A 26,997-nucleotide genomic window follows, 5' to 3' on the forward strand; every position below is an offset into this window, starting at 1 on the left:
GCGGGTTAAAAAAAACCCGGTCCTTTACTGCCGCTCCGCGGGCTATTTCAGCCCGACCCGTTCTGGCCGCAGCCTGCAAAAGAGAGTTTCGGTTTGGTTAGGATAAAACCCGTGGAGTTCTCCGCAGTGTCTTCTTCTCCAGCTCGAACACCGTCGTCCATGGCGAATCGTTTCGGCTCGTTCAAGCTCAAAATTTGTCCCCACCCCTTTTGATAAAATCCGCGGAAATGCGCTAAAGCCGCGGCCTTTCGAACGAATGCATTAGAAACCGTAGCCGAGCGGCCCCCGCGAATCGAAGCTCTTCCCCTTGAACATGAGCGGTATTGACACTCTGCTGTCATCTAGGGCTTTTTACGCCAGGCCGCGTGTGCACTCGAGCGGGTTGTGCCCCGCTCCGATTCTCACTCGCCGGGGGCTCGAACGCTCGAGTTCTGTTCGAGGAATTCGGTTGCGGACGGGAATAACTCGAAATTTCTTTAGAGTTTTGTGCGAATCGAGTTCAGGCTCGACTCCTCCTAAAGGGGATGATTTTGTGGCAAGGGTTTTGCAGGAGAACCCCAGTCAGGTCGAGCCCAGGTACCTGATAGGGGACAAGTTCTACACTTTGAAGGAAAGAGAGAACTTGAGCAAGAATACTGACGTGGGTGCGTTTGAGATTTTGAGACGGACGCTGGACAAGAGAGGTAAATCGAAGAGAGGGAGTGATGAGGGTCAGGACAAGGCTAAGGCCGCCGCGAAGGAGGAGTCGGTGTACTTGAAAGACCTACTGAGGGAGTACAAGGGGAAATTGTACGTCCCCGAGCAAGTGTTCGGCGAAGACTTGTCCGAGGAAGAGGAGTTCGATAGGAATTTGGAGGCATTGCCCAAGATGAGCTTGGAGGATTTCAGGAAAGCTATGGAAAGTGATAAAGTCAAGTTGTTGACTTCAAAGGAGGTTCCCAGCATTTCGACGGCTAATGGGTTTAGGGATTTTATAATAGAGTTGAAAGAGATCCCTGGGGATAGGAGTTTACATAGAACTCGATGGTACATTTCTTTACTTGTAGTTTTTTGCCACATAGTTTGTTTAAAGGTCTTCTTTTGGTTGTTGAGCCATGTAGTTGTCTGTAGGGCTATGAAGCTGAATCAGGGTGAAGCTCAAGCTCTTCTGGAGGAATACAATGGTCCGACGTATGAAATAGAGAGGCAAACTATGGTAATTCAGTTTATTATTTGCTTCCAAAGTTTTGTGCATATATGGGACTGGAGATGGTGAATTCCTCTGATTTTCCATTCTTGCTGATGACATTTTCTGTAGTCTTGGGTGGGAAATTTACCAGAATATCCTCATCCGGTGGCATCTTCCATATCTAGCAGAATGATGGTTGAGTTTGGGATGATCACAGCTATTATGGCTGCTGCAGCAGTGGTAGTAGGGGGTTTTTTAGCTTCAGCAGTTTTTGCTGTTACCAGTTTCATCTTTGTCACGACAGTATATATTGTTTGGCCAATAGCCAGACCATTTTTCAAGCTCTTTCGGTCTTATCCTTAGCATTTTTGAGAGGGTGTGGGACAATGTTGTCGATCTATTCAGTGATGGAGGGATCTTCTCCAAGTTTTACGAGTTTTACACATTTGGTGGTGTTTCGGCTAGCCTCGAAATGCTAAAACCGATAAGCTTTGTCCTTTGACTATGGTCCTTCTAGTCCGTTTCACTCTGTCGAGAAGACCTAAGAACTTCAGGAAATGGGTACTACTCTTCTCTTTGTCATTTTCTCTTGCTTTTAGTGCGTTGCAATAGCAATATTCTAGTGTCCGTTAACTGTTTAATTCTTTGCGTGACATCACTTACCATTATGCAGGATCTATGGCAAGGAATTGATTTTTCAAGATCCAAAGCAGAAGCTCGTGTTGATGTTAGTTTCGTTTTGTAATTTGTATCCAAGCATTCTTTGCTAGTGTAGAATGTCGACTAAATTTTAAGAATGTTCTCTGTGGATGAAATATTCCAGGGTTCAACAGGAGTAAAGTTCGGCGATGTGGCAGGGATAGATGAGGCTGTGGAGGAACTTCAAGAGGTAATCACTCTTGTTCTATGGGTATTCACTTGTAAGAACAGCTAATCTATTGCTTTCTTCCTGACTGAATGATCCCTTTGATTTATCTTTAACAAATGGTACAAGAGTTTTCATTGGAGAACTACTATCTAAAGACATGAATCTAACATCTTTTTTACATGTTCAACACTTCCCTGTATTCTCTGAGCTTTGGGAATTTTGCACGATGAAAAATATTGTTCTAGCAAATCATGCCTTACAAAGTTAGATAATCTGGATGCAGCATGTGTGATATTTGCATCCCTAACTCAATTTATTTCTTTAAGGGTGAGTTCATACTGAAATTTTGAAAATATTGTTGTTTGTAGCCTGAAACAGACACGTAGGCATTTTTGCATACATTCACATGCAAACGGTAACACTAGCTAGAATCTTGTTTTAACCCCAAATTTCCTGTTTAGAACAGATTATATTTAAAGGGGCCTTGCTTACTATAGTGCATTTTGCTCTGTAATGACATCTTTATATTGTAAGTCCAGAATGTGCTTTTGATTTGTTACAATCGTCCAGCAGAAGCTCACAGATTTTGTTTATTTTGCTGGTTAGTTAGTGAGGTACCTGAAGAATCCAGAACTGTTTGATAAGATGGGAATCAAGCCTCCCCACGGTGTCCTTTTGGAGGGACCTCCTGGGTGTGGAAAGGTTGGTTTTATTTGGTTTCTCCTGCAAATTCCTTTGGCTCTTCTCACCCTTTCTATTATTCCGCAGACGCTGGTTGCCAAAGCCATAGCTGGTGAAGCTGGCGTTCCATTTTACCAAATGGCTGGGTCTGAATTTGTTGAAGTTTTAGTCGGTGTCGGTTCTGCTCGTATCAGGGATCTATTTAAGAGAGCAAAGGTATTGTATTAACCATACTATTCTAGTCAAGGATTAATTCCTTAATGTAACAATTAGGCCTACACTGAGTTAAGGATCATGGAATTTTGTCAACTTTTCAAACTATTTGATGCAATTACCTGCTCTTTATTATGTCATCTTTTGACAGAGGTTAGCTTCATTGTATGTTACGCCCAAATTTATGGGCTATTTCCTTGTAACACACATTTACTTATCAAGTGGTTGGTTCACCTGCTTTTGGAGTTGTCAACATCTTTTTACCGCTTTAGTTTTTTAACTATTCTAATAGTTCATCTGATTTCAAGGTTTATCTGTTTTTGCAGGTAAATAAGCCTTCGGTTATATTCATTGACGAAATTGATGCCCTGGCAACCAGGTTAGTCTTCTATCTGAGCCAGCTCTTGATTGATTGGGCTCTTCCTGTCACATTTTTGTCCTTGGGAAATTCCTCAGTTGCCTATGTTTTGGAGGGGACAGTTGTCACTACAATAGTAATTAGAGCTAGTCTAATGTGCATGGTAAGCCTGTAACTTTTGCCAGTCTTTTTGGTTTTTTGTTTATCTATGATCAGGCGTCAAGGAATCTTCAAGGAATCCACCGACCACCTGTACAATGCTGGAACTCAAGAAAGGGAAACCACATTGAATCAGCTTCTTATAGAGCTTGATGGGTTTGATACTGGAAAAGGTGTGATATTTCTGGCAGCTACAAACCGTAGGGACCTATTAGATCCTGCACTCCTTCGTCCTGGCCGTTTTGATCGGAAGGTTTGTTTCTGCTAGTGAATAGTAGCCGTACTTTATTTTAGCTAGACTGAATCCAAAGGAGAAATTGAATAGTAAAAAGCTGGGTTAAATTCATACTTGGTATCAAGGATGCTCTTGATATTGGGCGCCTGAGTTTTTAGAATTAGCTTTTAAGGTGGCCAATCCTGTTTGATCTGCTTTTTTTTTTTTTTAATTAAATTTCCCTACTTGGTTTATTCTTCTCTCCCTGTTCTGTTCATGACTTTCCTCAGTATATGCTGGACTATTTCATGTTTTTGAACTTTTATTTCTTTATTTCTGTATTGTGAGTATACTGCAGATTAAGATACGGCCTCCTAATGCAAAAGGGAGACGTGATATTCTAAAAATTCACGCGAGCAAAGTAAAGATGTCAGAGACTGTTGATTTATCGTCATATGCACAGAATTTGCCAGGTAGCTATGTTTCTCTACTATTTTCAATTTGTTGGTTCAATATCTGAAATTTGTGTTTGAATTATCAATAGGATGGAGCGGAGCACGATTGGCTCAGCTTGTCCAAGAGGCTGCTCTAGTAGCAGTTAGGAAAGGACATGGATCAATTCTTCGATCAGATATGGATGACGCAGCTGATAGACTTACCGTGGGGCCAAGACGTGTTGGAATAGAGTTAGGTCATCAGGGACAATGTAGGAGAGCTACCACTGAAGTAGGAGTTGCAATGACTTCTCATCTTCTGAAGAGATATGAGAATGCCGATGTCGAATACTGTGATCGGATTTCAATCATCCCTCGTGGAGAGGTCCTCTTTCTGTTCCCAAGTCCTCTATATCCTGTTTTATTCTTTCACAAAGACCTGAGATTTCTTCAGCATGTTCATGACCTGTAACAAGTCATTATGTTGGATGCCTACCTTCCGGTGCCATTAGTTGTAAAGCAATCAGTGTCATCATCAGATTTGCTCCAATTATTACTTTCCTTTTAAGCTTTATTTAGGGCTCCTCTTATTACTGAATGGTTAACTTGGGAACATGCAGACATTGTCTCAAGTTATTTTTCACCGACTTGATGACGAGAAATATATGTTTGAGCGCCGGCCACAATTGCTTCATCGCCTTCAGGTATGACACTCTCTTTGGCTAATAGGCAGCTGATGTTTCTTCCCTTCCTCTTATTTCTGTCAATAGATTAAATTGAATCCCATCCTTATCCTGCTGTATTCGAACTGTAGGTTTTGCTTGGAGGACGTGCAGCTGAAGAGGTTATTTATGGACGGGATACATCGAGAGCATCTGTTGGGTATCTTGCAGATGCTTCTTGGCTTGCTCGTAAAATTTTGACAATGTTGGTCCCTTGTGCTGTAATCAGTGAATTTCCTTTTCAAACATCTCATGGTGTTTAATACTGGGGTTTTCCATGCTGGATCAACAGATGGAATTTGGAGAATCCAATGGTCATCCATGGCGAACCACCTCCTTGGAGAAAGAACGTCAAATTTGTCGGACCAAGGCTGGACTTTGAAGGATCACTCTATGACGACTACGGTTTGATTGAACCACCGATAAATTTCAACTTGGATGATCAGGTTGCTCAAAGGACGGAAGATCTCATACATGACATGTATGAAAGGACCGTTGCTCTGCTCAGGGAGCACCATGCGGCCCTGCTCAAAGCTGTGAAGGTAAAATACTTGATGTGACTGATTCCTCGTTTTAAACTTTTCAGTATCTTCAAATCTCGGGGCCAAGTGAAACCAGAGTCAAGCTAAATTGTGAGGCATGCTGAGTGTGTTGACTATTTGTTTCATGCTCTTATACGAGAGTACTAATCCTGAGCCCTTTGGATCCGAATTTAGGTTCTCCTCAACCAGGAAGAAATCAGTGGAGAGGAAATTGACTTCATTTTGAATAAATACCCGCCACAAACACCCGTGAGCCTTCTCTTGGCGGAGGAAAATCCGGGAGTCTTCCATTCTTCAAACAAGAAACAAGTGATTTGGAGTACGCACTTGTTTCGCAATCAGAAGAAAAAAGCCTTTGAAACATCATGTGGCCTGGCTCGATACAGTAGATCCCTTGATGGGTGTGAGGGAGGACTCTCCTGTGGGTGATTTCCTCATCTCATTTGAAAGGTTGCATTCAGAAATAGCGTGAATGACAAGAGCATGGTGATATTCGTGGCGCTTGGTGTTTATTTGCTTCAGCTCAGTCCAATAAAAGAGACAAATGCGTAACCTAAGAGGACTGTTGGCCGCTTCTGAGTCTGGGGTCAGAAATAAGACGCTTATATGGTGCTTAAAATTCGTGTAGATGTTAAAGAGTAGTTATGAGTATTATAGGGGAAGGACAGCAGTTGGTTAAATGAAATGATGCCATAAGTGAGAGATAAAAAGACAAGCCACTTGTTCATTTTTGTACATGATTTACAGGAATTGTTTATCAGAAGGTTTGTTTTGGTCAGCAGGATCTTGTAACAGCTCAAGTCTAGTTTCCCAGATGACTCCTGAGTTCTCTGCTTATGGGTGACGATTGAATTATCCAAAAGTGATTGAACAACCGAACTTAAATTCTACCAATGCAATGCAAATGACTAAGTGGGGAAAAAAACCATCTTCAAATTCAATTATATTGTTTCTTTTACTCCAATATTGATCGACCATCCAAGGAATGAGGTACAACATTATTTGCAGTCTTTGCGGAGCTGTTCTATTTCGTTTGCTGGAAGCAGAGCAGTTGAAAGCATTCAAGACTCAGAGGTAATGTGTATATTTGTTGATGTTAAGTGCAACCAAAAGAAAGTACTTAACAAGAAAGATACATTGACCATCACCGCACCCTGCAGTCCAAGCATCAGAAACTGACGTAGCTAAGATGAGGACAGATGATATGCATTCATCCCTTCACTTCTCTTCCGGCTTTCCAGGTGTCCCAGGAGGCCAGTAGGATTGTGAACTTGTCTGGCTATCGTGAATGGGAAAGTATCATCTATTGAATTTCCTCCGATCTCGCCCTTTCTTGCTGCAGAATTCATCAGTAGCTTACCCAGTTTGAAACATGCTGATGCTTCAAGAACTGAAAAATATGCAACAGAATTCCAGTAGTTCTTAAATTGTCACTATCAACACTAATAGGAAGTGATTATTAGAAAGAGAGAGCTCCGGCTTAAAACTAATTTTATTTCAGCTTGACTATTATAACCATATAAACAGGGCTAGTTCACCAAAACAAGAGAAAAGAGAAAAAGAAAAAAGGAAGTCACAGCCACACTTTATGATCTGGATATCTATAAAATGTCAGGCTTTTCAATGAGAATTCAAAGCTTTCAAGATTAACCGAGAAACACACTCATGTGATTGAAGCACTAAAAACAAGAGACGAGACATAAACAAAGTCACAACAAACCATTCAAGCATAAGTGTAAATGAAAGTTATTAGTAAAAAAATAAACAATATGGACAGGTTGTCCAACAATGGATCAGGAAAATTCACAAATCCAAATCCCGGGCGGAGTAAAAGAAAAGAAAAGAAAAGAAAAATGCAACACCGTTAGGCTAAGGAAAGGAGGTTGAAACAGGAGGTCTTATCTTTGCTAAGGCCTAACCACGATTGCATTTGTACATTAGCTATAGTTGCGCATTGTGGCTTGTCATAACTAAGGTTGTCCTAGAAAACAGAGAATATAACGTATTTTGCTGCACTGAAGGAAGATTTGATTTCTCTACATATTAGGAGCATACTAAGACTAATTGCACAGGAGAACCTAAAATTAATTTGGCATATACGCGAATACAGACTCCACATGCATGCCGTCCTCAGAGATCAAAAGTCTGTTACGACACTGACCTAAACCAGAAGAATTTCTTAATCCTTATGCCCGGAAATTAATGCTCAAACTTACAAATGAGCTAACGTTCAGTTTCAAACACTCAAAACCATTTAATCCAAACCCAACATTCAATAAACATAATCCAGCAGTCATCAATAATCATTTAGACGACCCTCCTGCAGTGCCATAAATTCATAAAACCTCGATGAAGGCAGACAAATGAATACCTTTACCTTGAGTCAGATTCATCACCAGATGCAGAACCGCCTCTTCCAAAAGCAACCTCATCCATGCTTTGCCCCTGCCGGCGATATCGACCGCCAGATGCTACAAACCCAGGACAAGGCCTGTAAGCCTTTATTGGCCACCAACCAAAGCCTGGGACTGTCGCAATGCCACCTTGTATCCTCCCCTCTCCATTGCATCCCCTCTCTAGTTCCTCTCTCCCACAGGCCTTGCAACCCCTGCACATCAAAGTAATTATGTCAGTGTGATCCTGAAATTCTTGAAATTTGCAAATTAACACCTCACGATGGAGGAGCAGATCACCAGATTGGAATCAAAAATTTTGCCACAAGATTTAACAAGCATGGCAAGTATGACATGCTCTAGAAACGAACAATGAGTCAAGACAACAAATCGATACAGGATCATAGGCATTATGCACAGTACACGGTACATATGGGATTCAACTTAACTCGAAATCCACTGCTCTAACACAGAATCTAAAAGTCAACTGAACTGTAAGTTCCTAGTTTGGTACCCTCTTCCTAATGAACCCGTAAACAACATAGGTCCACCTGACAAAAAATTTAAAGCCGGAAATAGAGTATCTAAAATAAGAAAGATCGATGGCAAGCATGAGGTACAACTCATCTCTCGGCTTACCATTTCTATCAATTTCTAGATGAACTACCAACTACCAAGCACCCTGGGGTGTCCTAATCATTTTACGCAGCTCAATTACAATTAATGAAAATTGAAGCACATGCTGCCGTTCCGCTGGCACCAATGCCGCTGCCGCCGCAACCACAGCCACCTACTGATTACATACTCCAACTACAGGCAGTCGCCTCTGTCACCATCTCTTTCTGGCAACTTTACCACCACCAGCAAGGCATTGTCAACTTGTCGGCAGCGCCGCCGCCAACCAGTTCCCCTCATCTTACATGGAACAACCACCACTTCCGAATCCTTCTTTGGAAAAATCCAAAAGTAGGAACACAGACTCTGCTCAACTATTTTGAAGATGACAGCAATATAATCCAAACCATCATCAACCCAAATGCTAACACTTCTTAAAGTAACTGACTTGACGCCCAAATTCCACTTCGCACCAATTGGTGAAGGACGACTCCGTCCAAAACATTTCGACGGCTTGAGCGAACATTATGAGAAGAAAAAGGGGGGAAGATACCTCGGAGGAGCGACGTCACCGCCTTCGACGGCGGAGGCCGGCCGGAGAGGAGCGGGGTCAGACGGCGGCGGCGGCGGCGGCGGCGGAGGAGGGAGGCCATCTTCCACGACGGAGGAAGAAGTCGGAGTAGAAGAAGAGGCGGAGAAATTGAGCTTGCTAGGAGCACGACGGACGCGACTCGACGGCCCCCACGAATCCAACCGCGGAGCTCCGCCGCTGAAGCAATGGCGGCGGGAGAGAGGGCGGCGGTGACACGGCGGAGCTGCGAAAAGCGTCGTCGCCATCCTCTCTCTCTTCGTGCCTCCGTGCGTGTCCGCGAGAGAGAGAGAGAGAGAGAGAACGATGATAATGGTGGCCACACGCAAGTCACGAGCCCTTTTCACGTTGATATTTCACGGGGAAAATTAACAAAATCAGTCCATAATTTTTTTTGTCTTGAAATTTTGATTTGTTGAATATAATTCATATTTTTCGTTGGCTCAAGCAACGAATGAGACGGTGTTTAATGACATTGAGTATTATCATCCACTGAGTTAAAGTACTAAAAATGATGAGTTAACATATCCGTCTTTTTATTCGGTTAATTTCGATTAGGAAAAATGATATTATAACGTTAACATGTCCTTCATTATTTGACAATGCACAAATTTTGGGATGAATGTATAATTCATGTGTTAATTTTTTCATTATTCATTGTCCATATCTAAAAAATTGGAAGTCATGTCAATGGATTGTATTAACTTGAATTCACGAAACGATGGCATCAAACATTTTCATGTAATATAAGGACTAACATTTACTAATAGTTTAGAGATTCTATTGGACATATTAAAAATCTAAGGAGGGGATTGTACAATAGATGAAAATAAAGAAATTATTTATGTCATTTTCCCTTAATAAAAAGATATAGTAATTCTCGTATGTGTTTGATAAAAATATATAACAAAGATCAACATGTGTGAATATTTTTATTAAAATATGTTACCAGTCTCAACTTGAAAATTGCAATACAATCACAACTGTACCAAAGCCTCCGCAACCTTTTTTTCTTTCAAATTACAAGTTTTTGCTTGTCACCTACCATTGTAACTTATATTTTCATGAAATGAGTCACAAGTTAAATCATTACTAAAAGCTTCTAAATTTTTAATTAATTTCATTCTTACTTTTATTAGGTACATTGAGTGTCTAACATTTTCTTTCCACCCATCTTTATCTCAAAATTCACTTATGTCAAGAAAAATTTGCACAACATTACAATAATACATGTAGAAGTGATCCGACATTGCTTGTAAAAATAATCATTAGGGTTATACTCTCCACATACGCACCGGTTCAGCTTTTATCGGAAAAAAGAAGAAGCTTTTTTCAGATGCCAGCCGTCTTACATATGCTCCTAATAAAGATCCTTCCTATTAATCCATCGCACGGAAATGGCAGGCATACATAAATTTTCCAAATATCAACGTGCGAAAAAAAGGCAAAGAATCTTAGGCCAGCTTCATGGGATGGGTGCACTCATTAATGGAATTGCTCTTTGGGAGTAAAATGATGGAGAAATGAAAAAAATTTCCCAAAGTTCTTGAAATTATCAGGTGCTGAGAAGCATATAATAGAGTTCTCTCCCGCTCATTTCTCGTTCACATCTCTCTCTCTCTCTCTCTCTCTCTCAAGTAACGCAGGAAGGTCTGTGCTCGAATTTCTCAGCGGAGGAGGTCGAAGATGAGTGCAGACATGGAGCAGCTGATCGCGAAGACCGCGCGGGAGGTGCTGCAGGAGTCGGACGTGGCGGACGAGATGACCGAGCATCAGCTGCGGATGGAGGTGTCCAGGAGGCTTGGAGTCAACCTCTCGCTACCGAAGTACAGGGCGACCGTCAGCCAGGCTAAGCAGGCGTTCCTCGAGGAGGAGCGAGTTCCGGAGGATGGCGGCAGAGTGGAGGAAGACCGTGAAGAAGATCAGGAGTACACCGAGGGCGGCGACCTCATCATCTGCAACGTGAGCATGTTTCTCTCGATCTCCATGCACTGATTCCCTTTTTTCCCGTTAAACTCATGTCGCTGGAGGGAGTCGAATACGAAGCGCCATGAAAAAACGTTGATGGCGGCGACCGTAGTGGAGAGATTTGGAACTCTTTCAGTTCCCTCGGGAGAACTCCATTCGTTTTACCTCCGCTTAGATGATTCTCTCTCTCTTTTTGGCTTTTGTTCTTCTCGAGCTTGTCGTCTGCTTGAGCTACTGTGACGCCTGATGCAATGGAATGTCATGATTTTCTTTTCCCTGATGAGATGATGTTCGCTTCTAGAGCAAAAAAGAAAATTTTATCTGCTTCGTCGAGTTGAATGAACCTCTACACGTTCTTCCTCCTAAACATCGATGACTCGCCATAACTGTTCTTAATCCATGGCGACCTTGTTTCCTTTTGGCATTGTTTACAGCTATCCAGCAACAGAAAGGTGACGGTCGGGAAGTTCAAAGGAAAGACTCTGTGTCGATGAGGGAATACTACAAGAAAGACGGGAAAGATTATCCTTCGCGCAAAGGTAATCTCAAGTGGTTTTACAGTGGTTTAATCTTCATTTTCCACATTGCGACGATCAACAGCAGAATGTTATTCGAGCCCTTCTTTTCATGAATTAGTCTTGATAAGATACATCTATTTAAGTGAGATGTATGCATTTCATTGTTGCTCATTGGATCCTCCAGAAGATAAAGTTCTTATAGAAATGAAGAGGTGTTCATAGAGATCACTAGGCAATGCACGAGTTGAGAGATTTTCATTGGTCCACGAACACTCCCACGTAATATTGGTTATGGTGCAATATAGGAATTGCGAAATTAGAGTAAAATGCATGTAGCGCAAGAGGGAAGAACTAGAGCAGAAGCTTACAAGCAATTGACGGGGATACAGTTAGAAAAGATTGATTGGGTGGGTTTCGGATTTCCCCCATGACATTTTCACGATTGATCATCGCTGTTATCAAAAGCAAATGGCTTTCCTAGGCAGACTTTCGACTTACCCCGCCTCAGAAGTTCCTATTAATCTTTCCTTTTTTTCTCAGAATTAATGCTTGCATCCGTGAGCACAAAGCTTGTTCTGTATATGCCGGTTTTGCCAACGATGAAGCTAGTGCAATGCCATCGACTTGCATGCATGTATACGAGAGTCTTTAGTTGACATGCTTGCCCGGTGGTGTCCATTACTTAGAGCTTGTCTCTCTAGCTTTGTCTTTCATAAATTTGATGATAACAAGAAGGTTTATCCTTCATCTTTTAGCTGTGGCAATTCTCATGTGTGCTTCCCTCTCCTTCGCGTCCACAGGCATTAGCTTGACGAACGATCAGTGGTTCATCCTCCAGAAAAGCATGCCTGCCATAGAAGCTGCCGTCAAGAAGATGACGCCCGGTTCCTAAGGGAGACTGATGCATTCACATCGAGATTTCAAACTCATCTCATTTAAACTTTAAAACGACTATTGCTGCTCTGCTTTAAGCTCCATAAACTTTGCTGCGTTTTAAGTTCATGCCGATACAGGCCGCGAGGACCCCCGGAAGTAGCAATTTGGCCTGGCGTATACTTCATATCCTGCCGATGCCTAGCATCGAGCTCTTCCGCAATCTTCGCGTGCTGCACTTCGTCGGGTATTCTGTTTCGCTTATGATACTTGCTCCGGTCCCTTCTCCGGGGGAAATAATGTCGATTGACCTCTATTGAGACACTTTCATTTGGTCGGATGCAGTAGAGAATCTAGGCGATGATGCATTTCTCCTGAAACCGCCATATCTTGCGCATCTCTCACCAGCTTAGAGAAGCTACAAAATGATTTGATCACAACTCATTTTTACTCACAAAATTTCAAATTTTCAAAAGTATTCTTATACCATCTTTCCACTTAATTAATAAATGAGAATATTTTGTAATAAAGCGATTTTACAAAACATTTTGACAGAATTTTTTTTTTCTCCCAAGGCTTGTGCACTTTTATCGACCTCTTCAACTGCATGAGGTCCATGTACAGATTTTCCCGACACATCACCTTCCTCCCTTCGGTAATCTTAATGTCTAGACAAATCTCGACCATCAATTTGAGAATGGAAATTCTTATCGGCCTTCGAGCACCGTGCGAAATAAAGGCATGTTGACCCGACTAGAAGGGTTATGCTGTCCACGACCATTCAGCTTCCATGCGGTTTTGTATACAGGTAGGTGTAAGGGAGAGGGCGCTGGCTGATTTGGAAGAACAAGTCGAAAATGCGCCAATGGAGGCGCAATGGCAACATGGGTAAGTTTGCATACTTTCGACATACCTCGCCAAGGGTCAGTCAGACAACCAGTCAAATCGAGAGGTCCGAAATTTGCTGGGCTTTTTTGCAGTCAACTTCCATATTTGAGAGAAATTGTCGTCATTTCCACTAATAGTAGATTGAGAAAAAAATCAAAATCCTAAAGAAAACCGATCCGTCAATCCGAAAGGATTTCAGTCAATCCCGCGCTGCATTCGTTTGGAAATTTAGAGAATTTTTATCCCGTAGCCCCAGATAATCATGGTGAGAAAATCACTATCGTATCGGATTTAGTTAGGGAAGCGCGAATATTCATCTCCGCGATCTTCGAAATCACGCTATCTCTCTATCTTCTCCACACGTTGATTTCTCGAGGCCGACCTGGATATTCCCGCCACCATTCAATGGTCTTGAGGCTTATAAATCGCCCTGACCCGACCCCACCACCCACCCCGCCCCGCCGCCACTTACCACCAGAAGATCATTCGGATAACCCCGCAACTCACCACCACACGCTGGCTCTCCAACCATCACCACCACGTGCCCCTCCCTCCTCCTCCCATCGTCACCACCGTCTTCTCCATCGTCTAAACTCCAAAACCCTCCTCCAACAACACATGCATTAACTCCAGAGCCAAAGAACAGAGCGGAAAACCCTCCCGCCGGACACCGCCGTCGCCATGGGCTGCGCCTCCTCCAAGCGGATCGACGCCAAGGTCGACGTCTACCGCCCTCCTCCCTCCAGCTTCGCCGTCTTCGACATCAACTCCATCGACGAGCCATGGCACCTCGTCGACGAGAAGGACGGCGCTCCTGCTCCGGACCACCACGCCCCTGACGGCAAGCCCTCGCACGTTCCCGACCCGATTCTCCAGAAGCTCCACACGCTCGAGTCGAACGAGACCCCCCACTCCTGGGTCGAGGTCAGTAAGGCCCTCGAGGACCTCAAGACCGCCGCCGCCGCCGCGCCACCATTGCCCCCGCCGAAGCCGTCGCCGCCTTCGGCGAAAGGCGGCGGGGGAGAGGCTGCGCAGAGGGCCGCACCGCCGCGGAAGAGCATCTCGTTCCACACGCTCGAGGAGCTCGACGCGAAGCTGTCCGCGAAGCCTGCGGAGCCGCAGCCGCCGCTGCGCAAGACCGAGTCGATGCGGAGGGAGCCGAGGAAGAAGACTGAGCCGCCGGTCGCGGCAGAGCCGAGGGTGGCGGAGACGGCGGCGGGATTCAAGTCAGTGAAGAACAACATCTTCGTCGTGAGGGACAGGATGGAGCGAGAGAAGGAGGGCAAGATGGCCGCATACGAGCGCATACTGGGCAAGCGGGACCCGCTGAGCGAGTTCCCGGAGAAGTGCCCGCCGCGCGGCGAAGACTCGCTGGTCATCTACACGACGTCCCTGCGCGGCGTCCGCCGCACCTACGAGGACTGCGCGCGCGCGAGGTCGATACTGGAGGTCCATCGCGCGGTGTTCGACGAGCGCGACGTGGCGCTGCACGGCGAGTTCCTCAGCGAGCTGCGGCAGATCTTCGGGGGCGAGGAGGGTGGCACGCCGGCGCCGGCGCCGATGCCGGTGCCGGTGCCGAGAGTGTTCCTCAAGGGCCGGTACCTGGGCGGCGTGGAGGAGCTGGTGGCGCTGAACGAGTCGGGCCGGTTCGGGAAGCTGCTGGCCTTCGCAGGGGTGGAGCGGGGGGCCGGGAGGCTGGCGTGCGAGGGGTGCGGCGGGGGCCGGTTCGTGCCGTGCTTGGATTGCGGGGGGAGTTGCAAGGTGGTGGTGGAGGGCAGGAAGGAGAGGTGCGGCAGCTGCAACGAGAACGGGCTCGTGCACTGTCCCGTCTGTCTCTAGGGATACGCCCGACCAAAGCCATCGTTCCGAACACATCTCATCAAGTGATAATACTCCAACATCCGATGATCTCTTCAAGAAATTAGAGGTCACAATGCCAAAATTCATCCTATCAAAGTGATACCAATTTTCCTCGATCTTTGTACATAGTGGGCATAATGCTTTTCCTTGTTCAGTTTGTTTTGTTTATCGGAAAGAAACGATCGTATCTAATTGAAGGTTTCATTTTCTCCGTTCGATTTTGGGTTGATGAGTTATTGCCTTTTTTTTCCGTCTCTCTTCTCTATTGTCTCAGCATTTTGCTGCTCTTGACTCTACCGGTAGTTGCACGCTGCGGATGATCTTGCAATGTCATGAGTTGGTCGAAAATCTTCTTGACAGACTCGAACTTGTTTTGATTCGAGGCCAGAGAGACATGATTTTGTGAGACAATAATCTTGGGACATCAATTTCTTGTAGAGGCGACGGCGTCCTGTTATTCACTGATATAAGTGTCGGGCTCGTTGACTTCATGAAAATGTAAGAAGTTCTCTTCTTACAGCTACAGGAGGATCACCTGTGGTATGTATATAGTATTGCCTGTCTAGGACCGCTCACTGAATATACGGTCATGCACCTACGAGGCCTGATGTGTTGCTGCTACGGTGATTTTTGCCTTGGCATGGTGGTGGCTGAATTTGCCAACAGCTTTGATGATTAAGATTATTTACTCATGCATGAACATAGATTGAGGTCTTTGTCCTGTGTCAGCATACGAGATCTTTGCAATGTAGTTTGGTACACCACTTTCACCGCAAGTAAGGGTGATCTAGGAATCCAGAATCACCCACTAAAGAGATCACCCACTAAAGACCAGTTTGAAAAATTGGAACCGTAGTTCCATGAACCCATTTGGGAAATGGACCGAATCGACAAACTCTTGCAATTCATTTAATCTAAGGTGGAGCAATTCACCTTCCATTGCCGTGATCTATTCCACTGCCATACTTGACCCCCTTAGATCATCAAAGATGAGGATTGATCTAGAAGAGACATCTGTATGGTGAGAATGTGATGTGGCCAATCAAAACTCCCGGTTGGTGCTCCTGTTAATAATTGCTAGGAACTAGAACTAAATAACGAGATCGTCCCCTTAGGATGTTTTAATGACAAGAGTTACAGGGAGAATGAGAAAATGACAAAAATTGGAGAAGCCGACAAAGCGAAAGTGCCGTGGAATGTTGGCAAAAAAACATAGTAAAGGTAAATTTCCTTTTTACCCGTGTTTGTCGGAACAAGCATCAGAAGTGATAATGAATTCATCAAACCAAAGGACATACAGTTGTGACTACGAAAACAAGAAAGGTGTGAGACTTGAGAGTGAGCGAAGAGGCCAAAGGTGATTGAGAGTGAGAGGAGGTGAGGCTCCGAGATGAGCGAAGTAAAAGAAAGAGAAAGATTGAGGAAACTAGAATTTTGATCCAAAAATTAAAAAAAAAAATTAAAAAATTATATATATATATATATATATATATATATATATTAAATCATCGAAATGATTGTTCTGATACATCATAAAACTTCTTTATTCCATCCATATCACAATTCCATTCATTTAATATCCCTTTAGTGTCCATTGACATAAGAGATGTCGTTTCCCGTCGATGTGAACTCTTGGGGAAGATCAGCATGTTATCCCTAGAGTAACTTTTATCCGTTGAGCGACGGCCCTTCCACTCGGCACCGTCGGATCACTAAGGCCGACTTTTGTCCCTGCTCGACGGGTGGGTCTTGCAGTCAAGCTCCCTTCTGCCTTTACACTCCAGGGCCAATCTCCGTCCGGCCCGAGGAAACCTTTGCACGCCTCCGTTACCTTTTGGGAGGCCTACGCCCCATAGAAATTGTATATATATATATATATACCGATTTGGTCCAAATGGGAAATTCTACGTCCAAAATCAAGAACTGAACCAATTTTCATGGAAATCGCCAATTCAATCTAGTTCTAGGCAATTCCCGTTTATTTTTTTTTGTAAATCCCTAATCATAGATACTCAATTTTAACTAGAATTCTTGTTTTGAGGAGTTTAAAAATTGAGTCCTTAACCATGTAATAGAGAGTACCAAATTTTCATTTATTCTTGAGATTTGAGTTATCCCAAGCACACAAGTTTATGGAAAATTTCAATTTGCCCTCATAGTTGTATCAGATACTCAAAGTGCCCTATATATCGAACTTTCTATCAAGACATCCCCTGTGCGATACTCACCAAAAATGTCAGTGCGAGTGCCGAAACAGATACGAGAGTTTTCAAACTACACGAATTAATCAAATCTCTTGTGCTCTTTCGTTTCAGGCCAAATTAAAAGTTTAAGAAGCTCTTCTGCTAATGAGGGAGAAATTAAAATGGGGGCTTCGGTGTGTCTTAGTCTCGATAACCAACGTATTTTTATCATGAAATGGCCACATTAGATAGACGCCTTTAGTGACGTTTTGCTCTTCACATAATGAATGAGTACACATACATTAAAGTTATGTTCAGAAGAGAACTTGAATAGTAATGATGCTTTTCACCAAGGGTTTTACGAGTTGGGCCACGATTGGCTGAGGCCCCAGTAGGCTTCTTAATATCACAGGGACCGGATCAGGGATTGTTTTTGGGTGCATAGCACGTATTAGTATGCATGTGAGCCTAATATATCCCGACACTTAAATCATGCGGGCTTCATCTTCGTGCAATCCACAAAAATTAATGGCTAGGTGCATCCGGAACGCCTCAAGGCCAAGGAAAGCAAGCATCATTCTTCTTGTTTGGCTCACCATTTTGTATCCTGCTTATAATCATGCCTTTTTGACTTGGTCCCACGGGGGATTCAAAACGTTGATCAAATGTTAATTAACCTCATTGACTTGATCATTCTCATCAGTGCCCCCATTAACCACTTTCACTTGCTATCAGCAGAATTGGGCTTCAAAGACGAAGAATTGGCAAGGAATACTTAACACAAAGTTGGTATACATTTTTAAAAGGGTTTTGCTAACATAACAGTTATTGCAAGAATAATAACTTGTTACAAGTCACAAATTTTTAAATGAGTGGATCTTACAATAATTTATAATTATTTTTATTTATATTTTCATGATCCAAAATAGACTATTATTCTCACAGTAAATGTCACTCAATCATTTCTCTCTCTCTCTCTCTCTCTCTCTCTTCTTAAAGCATATTGTCATATTAAATCAATGGAAACGTAAAAACTAAGCCTCGTATATAGTAAATGAAAATAAAACTTCAGACGAAATCAAATTCGATAGTGGCTACATTTACTTTCCTAAACGACCCGCTCGGTAGCATTTAAAAAATTCACAAAGATAATTCCTGATCAAGGAGAAAAATAATAAAGAAATGATAAGAGCCACATAATTAGTTCCCCTTTTGTCGAAAATATCCTGTGGAAAGCTTTTCAGATTGTTTATGTGATGTCCAGATGACGGCCCACTTTGCGGATAATGTGAAAAAAGAAAGAGAGAAAAGAAACAATTCTTGCAATGGGGAGAAGGCATCTCTAGCGGATGCGGATCAGCTTTCCCCTTCCATGCATTATAAATCCGATTTCATTTCTGGATCTCCTCCAATCAAATTTGACTCTTTTTTTTCTTTTTTTTTTAATTTCAGCATACGAATTTCGAGAGCATAATCTCGTCAACCACTTATGTCTATCGACTCGTTTCCTTCGCTATTAAGATATTAGGCCACTGGGCCTAAAAAATCCATTAAAGCCCACATGCAGATCCATTAATAAATATGGATAGATGGAATCGTTTTCGATGCATTTTAAAAAAGCTAACAAAGATGTTTAACCTTCCAGCTGATTGGCCTATAACCTAATTCACTTGAAAGATCCTCATCTTTTCATCTTCCTTCCTTCTTCCCCCGACAATTTTTTTTTTTTGAAACATTATTAGGTGGTTTTTTTCATGTTCAGCGATCCCTTCATGGGAAGAGGATTGGACGTTCAACATTTTGAGAAACTTTTTTTTCTTCCAATGAATAGAGCCACAAATAAGTTAAGGAACTACAAGTATGGAAAATAAAGGCATCCGTTAGTAAAATTTGCAAAAAATGTCGACTTCTTAGGTTTTCCTTTTCCTGCTTCCAAAAACTCTGAGTTTGGGATGTTAAAAGATTTTGAAGTGGGGGGAGAGAGAGTACTAGGTATTATCACGTGTTTTTTTCTAGTTAAGCAAATTAATCACTTGAAGATGGATTCGGTGATTAGTCACTAATTTTGATCTGAACAATATGACCCCTAACTTTACTCAGATTATTCATCTTATCTGGAGTTTGTTTTGTTTATGATTTGTCTTGGTTTACTGTTAGATGTTTCTCTTTTGTAAATCCGTGAAAATGAATGAAATATTTCTTTGACAAATAGAAATTAATCAAGAAGCATACCCAAAAAAAAAAGAAAAAAAAAGAGAGGAAATATCCTCTAGTTTTAATAGGGTGTAGGGATAATAACACAAATGGTTTTTGAATTTTAGTCTAATATACAATATTGTCATTGAATTTTTAATTCATTCAAATGATCCCTAAATTTTAGTACAATGTGCAATGTCACCCATAAACTTTTAATTTATTCGATGTATTTCCTATTTTTTTTTTTATAAATGTTCAATCTAATCAATAAAGTATATGAAAAATATCCAATGTTATTATTTCATTAATTCAAGTTAACGAAAATTGCTAATTTGGTTTTCGATTCAATAAATTTGAAAGGTGGAAAAAAATAACATTACTTGTAGATTATTCACATAAGATATTCCATTTAAATGAGTATATAAAAAGGCGAAATTACCAAAAAAAAGTCTAAAACTTATTGCATTTGTGTTAAATTAATACTAAATTTTTCAATTCAACTAATTTAATCCTAACCATTTTAAAAATTTGCCAATGTAGTCCATTCGGGAAATTTTGGCCGAGAATCTAATGTGAATACCAAACGTCCTACATGGCACGACCGATGCTGATGGGGACAATTTTTGTAATTTTTTACTTTTTGTTTCTTTTTTTTTTCCTTTTTCCTCTATCATTGCTGGCGACCGGCTTCTAGTGAGGCTTGCCCTCTCCAAGATCTAGTGAGGGTCAACCTTGCTTATTGAGCGAGGCCTGCCCTCGCAGGGCTAGGTCGCATGACACTAGCAAGGTCACCTCAACAGTATCTGGCGTGAGTTGACCTTGCCGATCTTGAGTGAGGCTCACCCTTGCTAGATCCATCAAAGTTAAGCCTTGAGCAACATCACCCATGCAAGGAGAGCCTCACTCGGCTAGTAAGGTCGGCCCTCACTTATGGATGATTGTAAGCCATTGAGGTGGCTAGTGATTCAAAGGAAAAAGAAAAAAAAATTATCCACATCAACACCAATGATGTCACATAGAACGGCTAATATCCACATTGGCGTTTTCCACTCAAAACTGGATAAATCAACTATATTGGCAAATTGTTGAATGACTTGGGATTAAATTAATATAAAAGTAATAGGTTTAGGATTTTTTTTTTTAAAATTCATCTTAATATAATAACGATGGTGAAGATGATGATAGAGTTAGGCACTTAAATTATTCCCTCACTAGACCCGTTCACACTGCTTTATGCGAGGAGGGACTGAATGGAGACATACGGAAAGTAAAGATCGACAATTGGAATGGTACCGAAGGAATTCTTTAAAAATGGGTTTGTCTAGGTAAAGGACAGGTAAAACCGGGGATGATTCTCTCGAACGTGGCTGACATTTTGATGGGACTAATCCCATTTTGAAAAAACAAAAAACAAAAAACAAAAAAGAGAGATGAATTTTCAAATGTCCATCTTTCGGCTACGATGGATTCACATTGATTCTTTAGTTTAATGTCCTAATCCTGACCCGCCCCGATTGCCATAATCGAAGGAGGGACCGAGAAAATTCTGGCGGTGCTTATAAATTCATTGATTAGTAAGCCAACCGCGTGGAGGAAGGTGGACTGCACAAGCAGTTCGGATAATGTTTCCCCACCATCCCTCGAAGCTTCTATGCTTAACCATTTTGATTTGTGAGATTTGTGATGGTTTGAATCTCACAAACTACTTTAAAAATAAGATAAGATCGATACTTAAAATTGGTACACCTCGTGAAAAGTCAATGATCTGAAAAAACATATTTTTTAATTTAAATGATTGTACACATCTCATACGAAGATGAAAGATATTTTTCTTATCAATGAAGATTTTTCAAGTGTAAATTATCATTCTACTAAAAGTATTTTTTGCGAGCTAATTTTTTGAAAGCATGCGAACAATTATTTTAAGAATATGCTTCAAATTATCGATTTTTCACCGAACGAACGGATGCTTAACTCAGCAAAACAGAGTGGCAGGTCATGCACGATTTTTTCGAGAGGGGACAGAGCAGAGAGCGATGCACTATGCACGTGGGCTGACTCGTAACCTGGAATGGCTTCGTGGTCACTTAAAGGTTTCAATCGAGTAAAACAACGTTGTGATTGAAAACTACAAAACTTCATTGGAAAAAGGGAAGGGATCAATTACTTTTTGGGCAAACCCCCTTTCGTGAATTGTCGACGAAGGAACTTTCGGCCGTTCAAAAGTCGCGTAATGACAGGGGACCGGCCAACCAATATCGGCCGTGGCTTCACTTTGGAGTCAGTCAACCCCCCAACATTCGTAGAACTAGAAGCAGTCAAAAACTTACAAATTCAAAGCGCTGCAAAAATCCCTGATTCGCACGTCATTGCTGATGGCCTGGCCTTCGGAACGGGTCAGTTTGAAAGCTTCCGCGTGGACCTGCCCCGCGCTGTTGCCAGTCTTGCTCCTCCGTCCCCTTTCGCATGTTCTCACCTAAACCCGTTTGAACCTTTTTGTTCTTTTTCGATATAAGAAAATAGAATGTCGGTAACTTCTGGTGCAGCTAGCACATCGTAGTCGGACACGACACATCTTCTTCGAAGCATCTAACAGCTGTTCAAACTCGACAGTCGCATCGATGAGACTGCGCTGCTGCTAATTAGTTGAAGAAACTTCACGGGAAAGATGATCAGAAGGGTATTCAAACCCACTCCATATCTTTTCTAGTTTCTGCATACCTATGCACACTTCACATGCGCACTCTCCAGGTTCATGTGCCAAATTGCAAACCCGAGCATTCATTCAAACTAGGATCCATGCTCAAACGATGAGTTCTCAAGTGCTCCCGGGACACTCGCATCAATGATAAAAAGACTTTAAACCGAATCGTATAAACAAAACATCACAATCACATGTTCATAGTTCAAAGTAAGGAAACAAGTCCTTTCCCTGCAAGGCACGGCAGCTAAGCGAAGCTGCCGATAAAAGCATTCGCCCTTTGGCCGTTCCTCTCCCTTAATAATTGCAAAAAGAAGGCATACACGTAGATATAACCCCTTACTTGTAATAACTATTTGACACCATAAATACACTTATTTTAGATTCAGTATAACATTATTGTTACTAGTATCAGACCGCAAGGCAGAACTAATAACTACGCAGCTTCGTCCTCCCCAGTTTGCTTGAGAACTCCTCTAGCTTCTCCATCACAACTCAAAAGTAATTAAGTGTGTGTGTATCTCTGTTCCACCATGAAAACTTCATTCGTTGTCGTCGAATGATATCAAGCCAGTAAGGTTCAAATCCTGATCTGCAAATATATCCAAGAGAGAGAGTGCCTGAAACAAGAAAAATTCAGTAAGTCATGAGTTATAGCAGATGAAACGGTTCGTCACTTCACTTGTATCTTAGCATAGAACTAAAATAAGAAAGTACCTCAGGCACATTCAGTTCAAGTCGGAATTTGGGTCCATCGTAATGGTGAAGAATGGGTCGGAATGAGTCCTCCTCAAGTGGCTCACAGATTTTTCTAGTTATAACTCTAACCTGTAGTCAGTAAAAGAGAAAAATACATAGAATTAAGTTTCCAGGACTAAACATCTCGTATCTAATAAGCCATCATATGATCAAGCATGTAAAGGCCGGGACAATACCTGTGCAGGGAAGCGTGATTCGCCAGGGCATTTTTTGTCCTCCCAGGCTGTTGGGTCTAAGTTACTGCCTCCAAAACTTGCAGCCTGAAATTACAAGTTGATGATAATTACCAGTGAGCACAACCCCTAGACCACCAAATGCATGAGCATTTTGATACCATGGAAAGAAAAGGATTTAACAATAGGAAAATGTTTGCCTTTGAAGAACATAGGTATTTCTATTGGAAGTAGGTAACTTTTTCTCAAATGAGTAACTAATTGAATTTCAGTGTGATCATTTGCGCTATTGCTATGTTTTGTAGTCTGGCCATTTGTTAACAAGACTAATTTTGATCCTGTCGATAGACAAACCTAGAAGGAAAGAATAGCATAACACGAACCTCAAAGATCCCATGGAGCTGGTGGGTTGAGTAGTTGTAGAGGAAAATGGGCAATCCCGGGGTAATCTGCCTGACTGAATCACGATAACGTGGAGGAAGACCTATCATACCAACAAGATACGAACCATTTAGCAAGAACGATGCAAGTCCTATAACAGCGGGACTGAAATCATTCAGATTAGAAAAATCCTCAAGCGGCAATTTATCAAGAGGTGAAAAAGCCCTATAATTTGATATTTCTAGGGTTGAATTGAAGAATGAACAAACACTGAAGTTACTATAATCATCATCTGAATTCAATCATCGTTATGCATTTTTCTCGCTGCAAATCATCAAATTCCAAACATATCATCATCTCAAGTACCCAAAAGCTCAGATTACGGCACAAGCAAATTCACAGCAATTCTACAGTCACAAGGAGCACATAATTTCCAGTCTCCTACCATTCACAACCTCGATGGCTATGGGGGCAATCAGATCGCTCTGACAAGATATAAATCGATCAACAACAGAGACTCACCGAAAAGCTGTCTCCTCAGATTTTCCTGCATGGTGTCGTTGTTGCAGACGAAGATGTATCCACCAACAGTCTCATACTTGGGCAGAGACTCAGACGGCGGGAGCGTCTTGAACCTCTTGTCGACGGCACTCCTGGCCTCCTTCTCGTCGCCGCCGTTGTTGTTGTAGCCATCGCCGCCGTTCATCTTCTTGTTCCCACCCCCGTTCTTCTTCGCGGCCTTGCCCCCATAGAAATCCTCGTTCTTGTTCTTCCCTCCCTTCAGATTAACAACGTTGTTGTTCGGCAAATTCAGAGACTTGGCGTAAATCCCCTTGTTGAACCCTTCGTTGAACCCCAAGTTGTATCCCCCCATCTTCCAACCGTCGTCGAAGCCGTTGAAGTCCTTCCCGGCGTTCACCTTCCACCCGTAGTTGAAGGCGTTGAAGTCGTTCCCCCCGCTCGGGTTCCCCATCTTCCACCCGTAGTTGAACCCATTAAAGTCGCCGCTGCCGCCGCCGCCGCCGTTGGCGTTCCCGATCTTGCTCCATCCGTCGGCGGCGGAGGGGGCGACGGGGCTGAAGTCGTTCCCGGGGACAACCGGGGCGGACCCAGATCCGATCTTCCAGGGCTCGTTCAGCTGGGGGAGCTTGGGGGTCGGGCCGGTCAACGAGTTGACCGGGTCGAAGTTCTTGCGGTCGTCGCGCTTGGAGGCGTAGTTGGTGCTCCAGATGGAGTCGTTGAGGGAGAGGTTAGCGAGGTTGGAGGTGTGGCCGCGGAGCTGGTCGCTGAACTGCCAGAAGGCCTGCTGGTTGTTGCTGCTCTCCATCTTCCCTTCTTCTTCTCCTTCTTCTTCTTCTTCTGCCGCGAGCTCAAAGAACTTCCACCGGCCCCGATCTGATCTGAATATGACCCGAACTGATGTTTGTGCACGAGAGAGAGTGCGCCTGAGGGAGGAAGAGGATGTGCAGATCGGTGCTTAAATACAGCGGGGGAAGCGGGGGGAGGGATTGAAAACGGAACTGGGGAAATTTCGAGGAAGACGAGGAAGAAGACGAGGAAGAGAGAGAGAGCAGAGGATTGCGTGTGGATTTGTCAACTGGTGTGTTTCGAGACTTTTGAGGATGACGGCTTTGCGGGGGGAGGGGGATTGAGATTTGGAAAGGACTGTTTCGCTGTTGGTTGAGCGAACTGGGGGGTGCGAAATGACGGATCAGGAAGACGCGTATTTCGCTTTGGCAGCGGGCTGGGACTGGGAGGGTGGCCTCGGGGGTTACGTTTGTAATTTCTCCGGCGCTGGGAACCGAGTTGAAAGGCTGAGTTAACTGGGCCCGAGTGCTCGAGTCGTCCTAGCTAGCAAGGGGGAGGAGCCTATGGTTCAGCCTGTCGATGTCGCGTTTCTAGAAGGGCTTGGACGTTTCCCCCCGGGTCCCCCTCACATGCGTTTTTGAGTTCACGCGTGCGAGAGAAGCAACGGCGAAGAACTAGGTAAAATAAAAATATTATATATATATATATATTCCTCTTTTACCATCGATTTTCTGGAGGAAAGGAATTGGAAAAACAAAGAAGATGGACAGATTGATGGAACTAATTAGAGGTTTTTCAAGAAAGATATTACAGCTAAATATAAAGGGGAAAAGAAGGGCCTCGATGACAAAACGGCTCAAATCGACAAAAATTGAATACCCATTAGCAATGATGATGAGAATGCAAATTTTTTTTCCAAAAAAATATATCGCATTACTTTTGGAGTTGTGTTGTTATTGACGAAACAAGATAGGGGGCTTAAACTATGGGAATCCTTTGACTCAGTAAAGAATGCTTTGGATCTAATCCAACTAAGTTTGTATGAGTGATACAGTGCACATGTATGAGTAAAAATTTGACTTGAGATCAAAGTTTGATATCGGAGTGTAAACTCGGACTAGGTTTGGAGTCATGCCAATTCAAGCTCAACTTAACAAAAAATTTCATTGGTGCTCGAGCTTAAACGTGATTACAAAGCAAAAAAATTAATGACAAGTTCGAGTCCCAAATTCGCATGTAAAATGAATGCTGAAAGTGATGATTCTCACCTTTTCTTTTTAGCTTTAGGAATACATGTTTCAGATGTCACCATCATACAACCACAGCTCCATCAGGGCTCCAAAAAAGGGAATCACATCTTTGCTTTTGCTCCATAGCAGTTCATTGCTTTCAGCCCAACCTCATTGCAATGCAGGCCTGGGCTGAAAACTTTGGGATCCGATTACCCTTTTTAACTTTTAGGGTTTGAGACAGTCGGGCTCAGTAGAATAGTGGGCCAGTCGCCGCTTCATTCTTGGGCCTCCCTTTGGGCCCGAAGCCCATTTGTTTTGTAAAGAAAACCACACTCTGGCTAGGACCATGTTTCCTATTACTGATTAGTGATTAGTCTTCTCTCTCTCTCTCTCTCTACTGCCGTATCATGATCCCCGGCCTCGAGCAACCTCGACGGCCTGAGGTCGTGGAGGCGGCGAATGCACAGCGAGACAGAGAGAGGGATCATGTTGTCGGCACCGGTGGTTGGCACTTTGCTGAGAGAGGGGGAAGAGAGAGAGAGAGAGAGAGAGAGAGATGGCGTGGTTAGTAGGATTTGGTTTTGATTTTCTTTCTTTGGTTAGTCACATGAGAACATGTAACCCATTAATCAAATGTCCGAGTTCGGAGGAAATCTCTTCGCACAAGAAATATACAGCCCCACATAAATATATGTCGCATGTAAATTGACAATACCTCCTTTTTGGGGGGACACACTCGGAGATATCTCACGGTGGGTATGCCTCTTGTGGCTTTTGCATGCCGTCAAACTCGCCCTATCTGCTCTCTAGAAATCCACTCGCCATAGGGTAGGAATTCCCAAACTCGTATAAGTTCCGCAGTGTTATTTCATCAATTCTTTGGATCTAGTCAATCAATCGCATACCAAAGCAGCCAAACCGCGATATGCCTTGTCAAACAATGCGAGTTCCAATTCGATCGGTGCATGTCATCCCTAATTAAAGTTGTTCGGTGGCATTTT

General features: G+C 43.0%; 4 protein-coding genes across 7 annotated transcripts; 2 read left to right on the top strand and 2 right to left on the bottom strand.

Annotated features, from left to right (window-relative positions):
- Positions 1-92: 92 nt before the first annotated feature.
- Positions 93-6,238, top strand: LOC104441668 (probable inactive ATP-dependent zinc metalloprotease FTSHI 1, chloroplastic). The gene is given in 17 exon segments (XM_010054854.3): positions 93-1,026; positions 1,111-1,195; positions 1,298-1,515; positions 1,517-1,662; positions 1,665-1,729; positions 1,842-1,895; positions 1,992-2,057; positions 2,643-2,738; positions 2,805-2,933; positions 3,257-3,309; positions 3,505-3,700; positions 4,020-4,134; positions 4,206-4,480; positions 4,716-4,799; positions 4,910-5,022; positions 5,110-5,359; positions 5,534-6,238. Coding segments are annotated over 17 exon segments (2,913 nt in total). The 5' UTR covers positions 93-313; the 3' UTR covers positions 5,789-6,238.
- Positions 6,239-6,289: 51 nt separating this feature from the next.
- Positions 6,290-9,264, bottom strand: LOC120292701 (actin cytoskeleton-regulatory complex protein pan1). 4 transcript variants are annotated; one of them, XM_039311008.1, is made up of 3 exons: positions 8,921-9,264; positions 7,737-7,967; positions 6,290-6,695 (listed from the first exon to the last, which is right to left on the bottom strand). In XM_039311008.1, the coding sequence occupies exons 1-3, from the start codon at positions 9,202-9,204 to the stop codon at positions 6,659-6,661; spliced, it is 552 nt and encodes a 183-aa protein (XP_039166942.1). In that variant the 5' UTR covers positions 9,205-9,264; the 3' UTR covers positions 6,290-6,658. The 4 variants fall into 4 exon arrangements, with proteins under 4 accessions (XP_039166942.1, XP_039166945.1, XP_039166944.1 ...); XM_039311011.1 differs by having other exon boundaries at positions 7,731-7,967; XM_039311010.1 differs by having other exon boundaries at positions 6,290-6,749; positions 7,731-7,967.
- A 4,416-nt stretch (positions 9,265-13,680) lies between these two features.
- On the top strand, positions 13,681-15,290 carry LOC104441670 (glutaredoxin domain-containing cysteine-rich protein CG12206). The gene has a single exon (XM_010054856.3). It carries the CDS (start codon positions 13,885-13,887, stop codon positions 15,040-15,042), a length of 1,158 nt encoding a protein of 385 aa, XP_010053158.2. The 5' UTR covers positions 13,681-13,884; the 3' UTR covers positions 15,043-15,290.
- Positions 15,291-22,288: 6,998 nt separating this feature from the next.
- On the bottom strand, positions 22,289-25,074 carry LOC104441671 (DCD domain-containing protein NRP-B). Its single transcript, XM_010054857.3, has 5 exons — positions 23,979-25,074; positions 23,459-23,559; positions 23,079-23,162; positions 22,861-22,971; positions 22,289-22,763 (listed from the first exon to the last, which is right to left on the bottom strand). Exons 1-5 carry the CDS (start codon positions 24,781-24,783, stop codon positions 22,686-22,688), a joined length of 1,179 nt encoding a protein of 392 aa, XP_010053159.2. The 5' UTR covers positions 24,784-25,074; the 3' UTR covers positions 22,289-22,685.
- Between the last annotated feature and the right edge of the window lie 1,923 nt (positions 25,075-26,997).

Source organism: Eucalyptus grandis, chromosome 4 (assembly GCF_016545825.1).
Source record: "Eucalyptus grandis isolate ANBG69807.140 chromosome 4, ASM1654582v1, whole genome shotgun sequence".
Lineage (NCBI taxonomy): Eukaryota > Viridiplantae > Streptophyta > Magnoliopsida > Myrtales > Myrtaceae > Eucalyptus > Eucalyptus grandis.

Coding starts and splice junctions, on each gene's coding strand:
- LOC120292701 (XM_039311008.1), bottom strand. CDS start 9,204: ATGGCGACGACGCTTTTCGCAGCTCCGCCGTGTCACCGCCGCCCTCTC. Junction 7,968..8,920: donor GGTGACGTCGCTCCTCCGAG/GTATCTTCCCCC, acceptor TTTGATGTGCAG/GGGTTGCAAGGCCTGTGGGA. Junction 6,696..7,736: donor GGTGATGAATCTGACTCAAG/GTAAAGGTATTC, acceptor TGAATTCTGCAG/CAAGAAAGGGCGAGATCGGA.
- LOC104441670 (XM_010054856.3), top strand. CDS start 13,885: ATGGGCTGCGCCTCCTCCAAGCGGATCGACGCCAAGGTCGACGTCTAC.
- LOC104441671 (XM_010054857.3), bottom strand. CDS start 24,783: ATGGAGAGCAGCAACAACCAGCAGGCCTTCTGGCAGTTCAGCGACCAG. Junction 23,163..23,458: donor AGCTCCATGGGATCTTTGAG/GTTCGTGTTATG, acceptor TTGTAATTTCAG/GCTGCAAGTTTTGGAGGCAG. Junction 22,972..23,078: donor AATCACGCTTCCCTGCACAG/GTATTGTCCCGG, acceptor TACTGACTACAG/GTTAGAGTTATAACTAGAAA.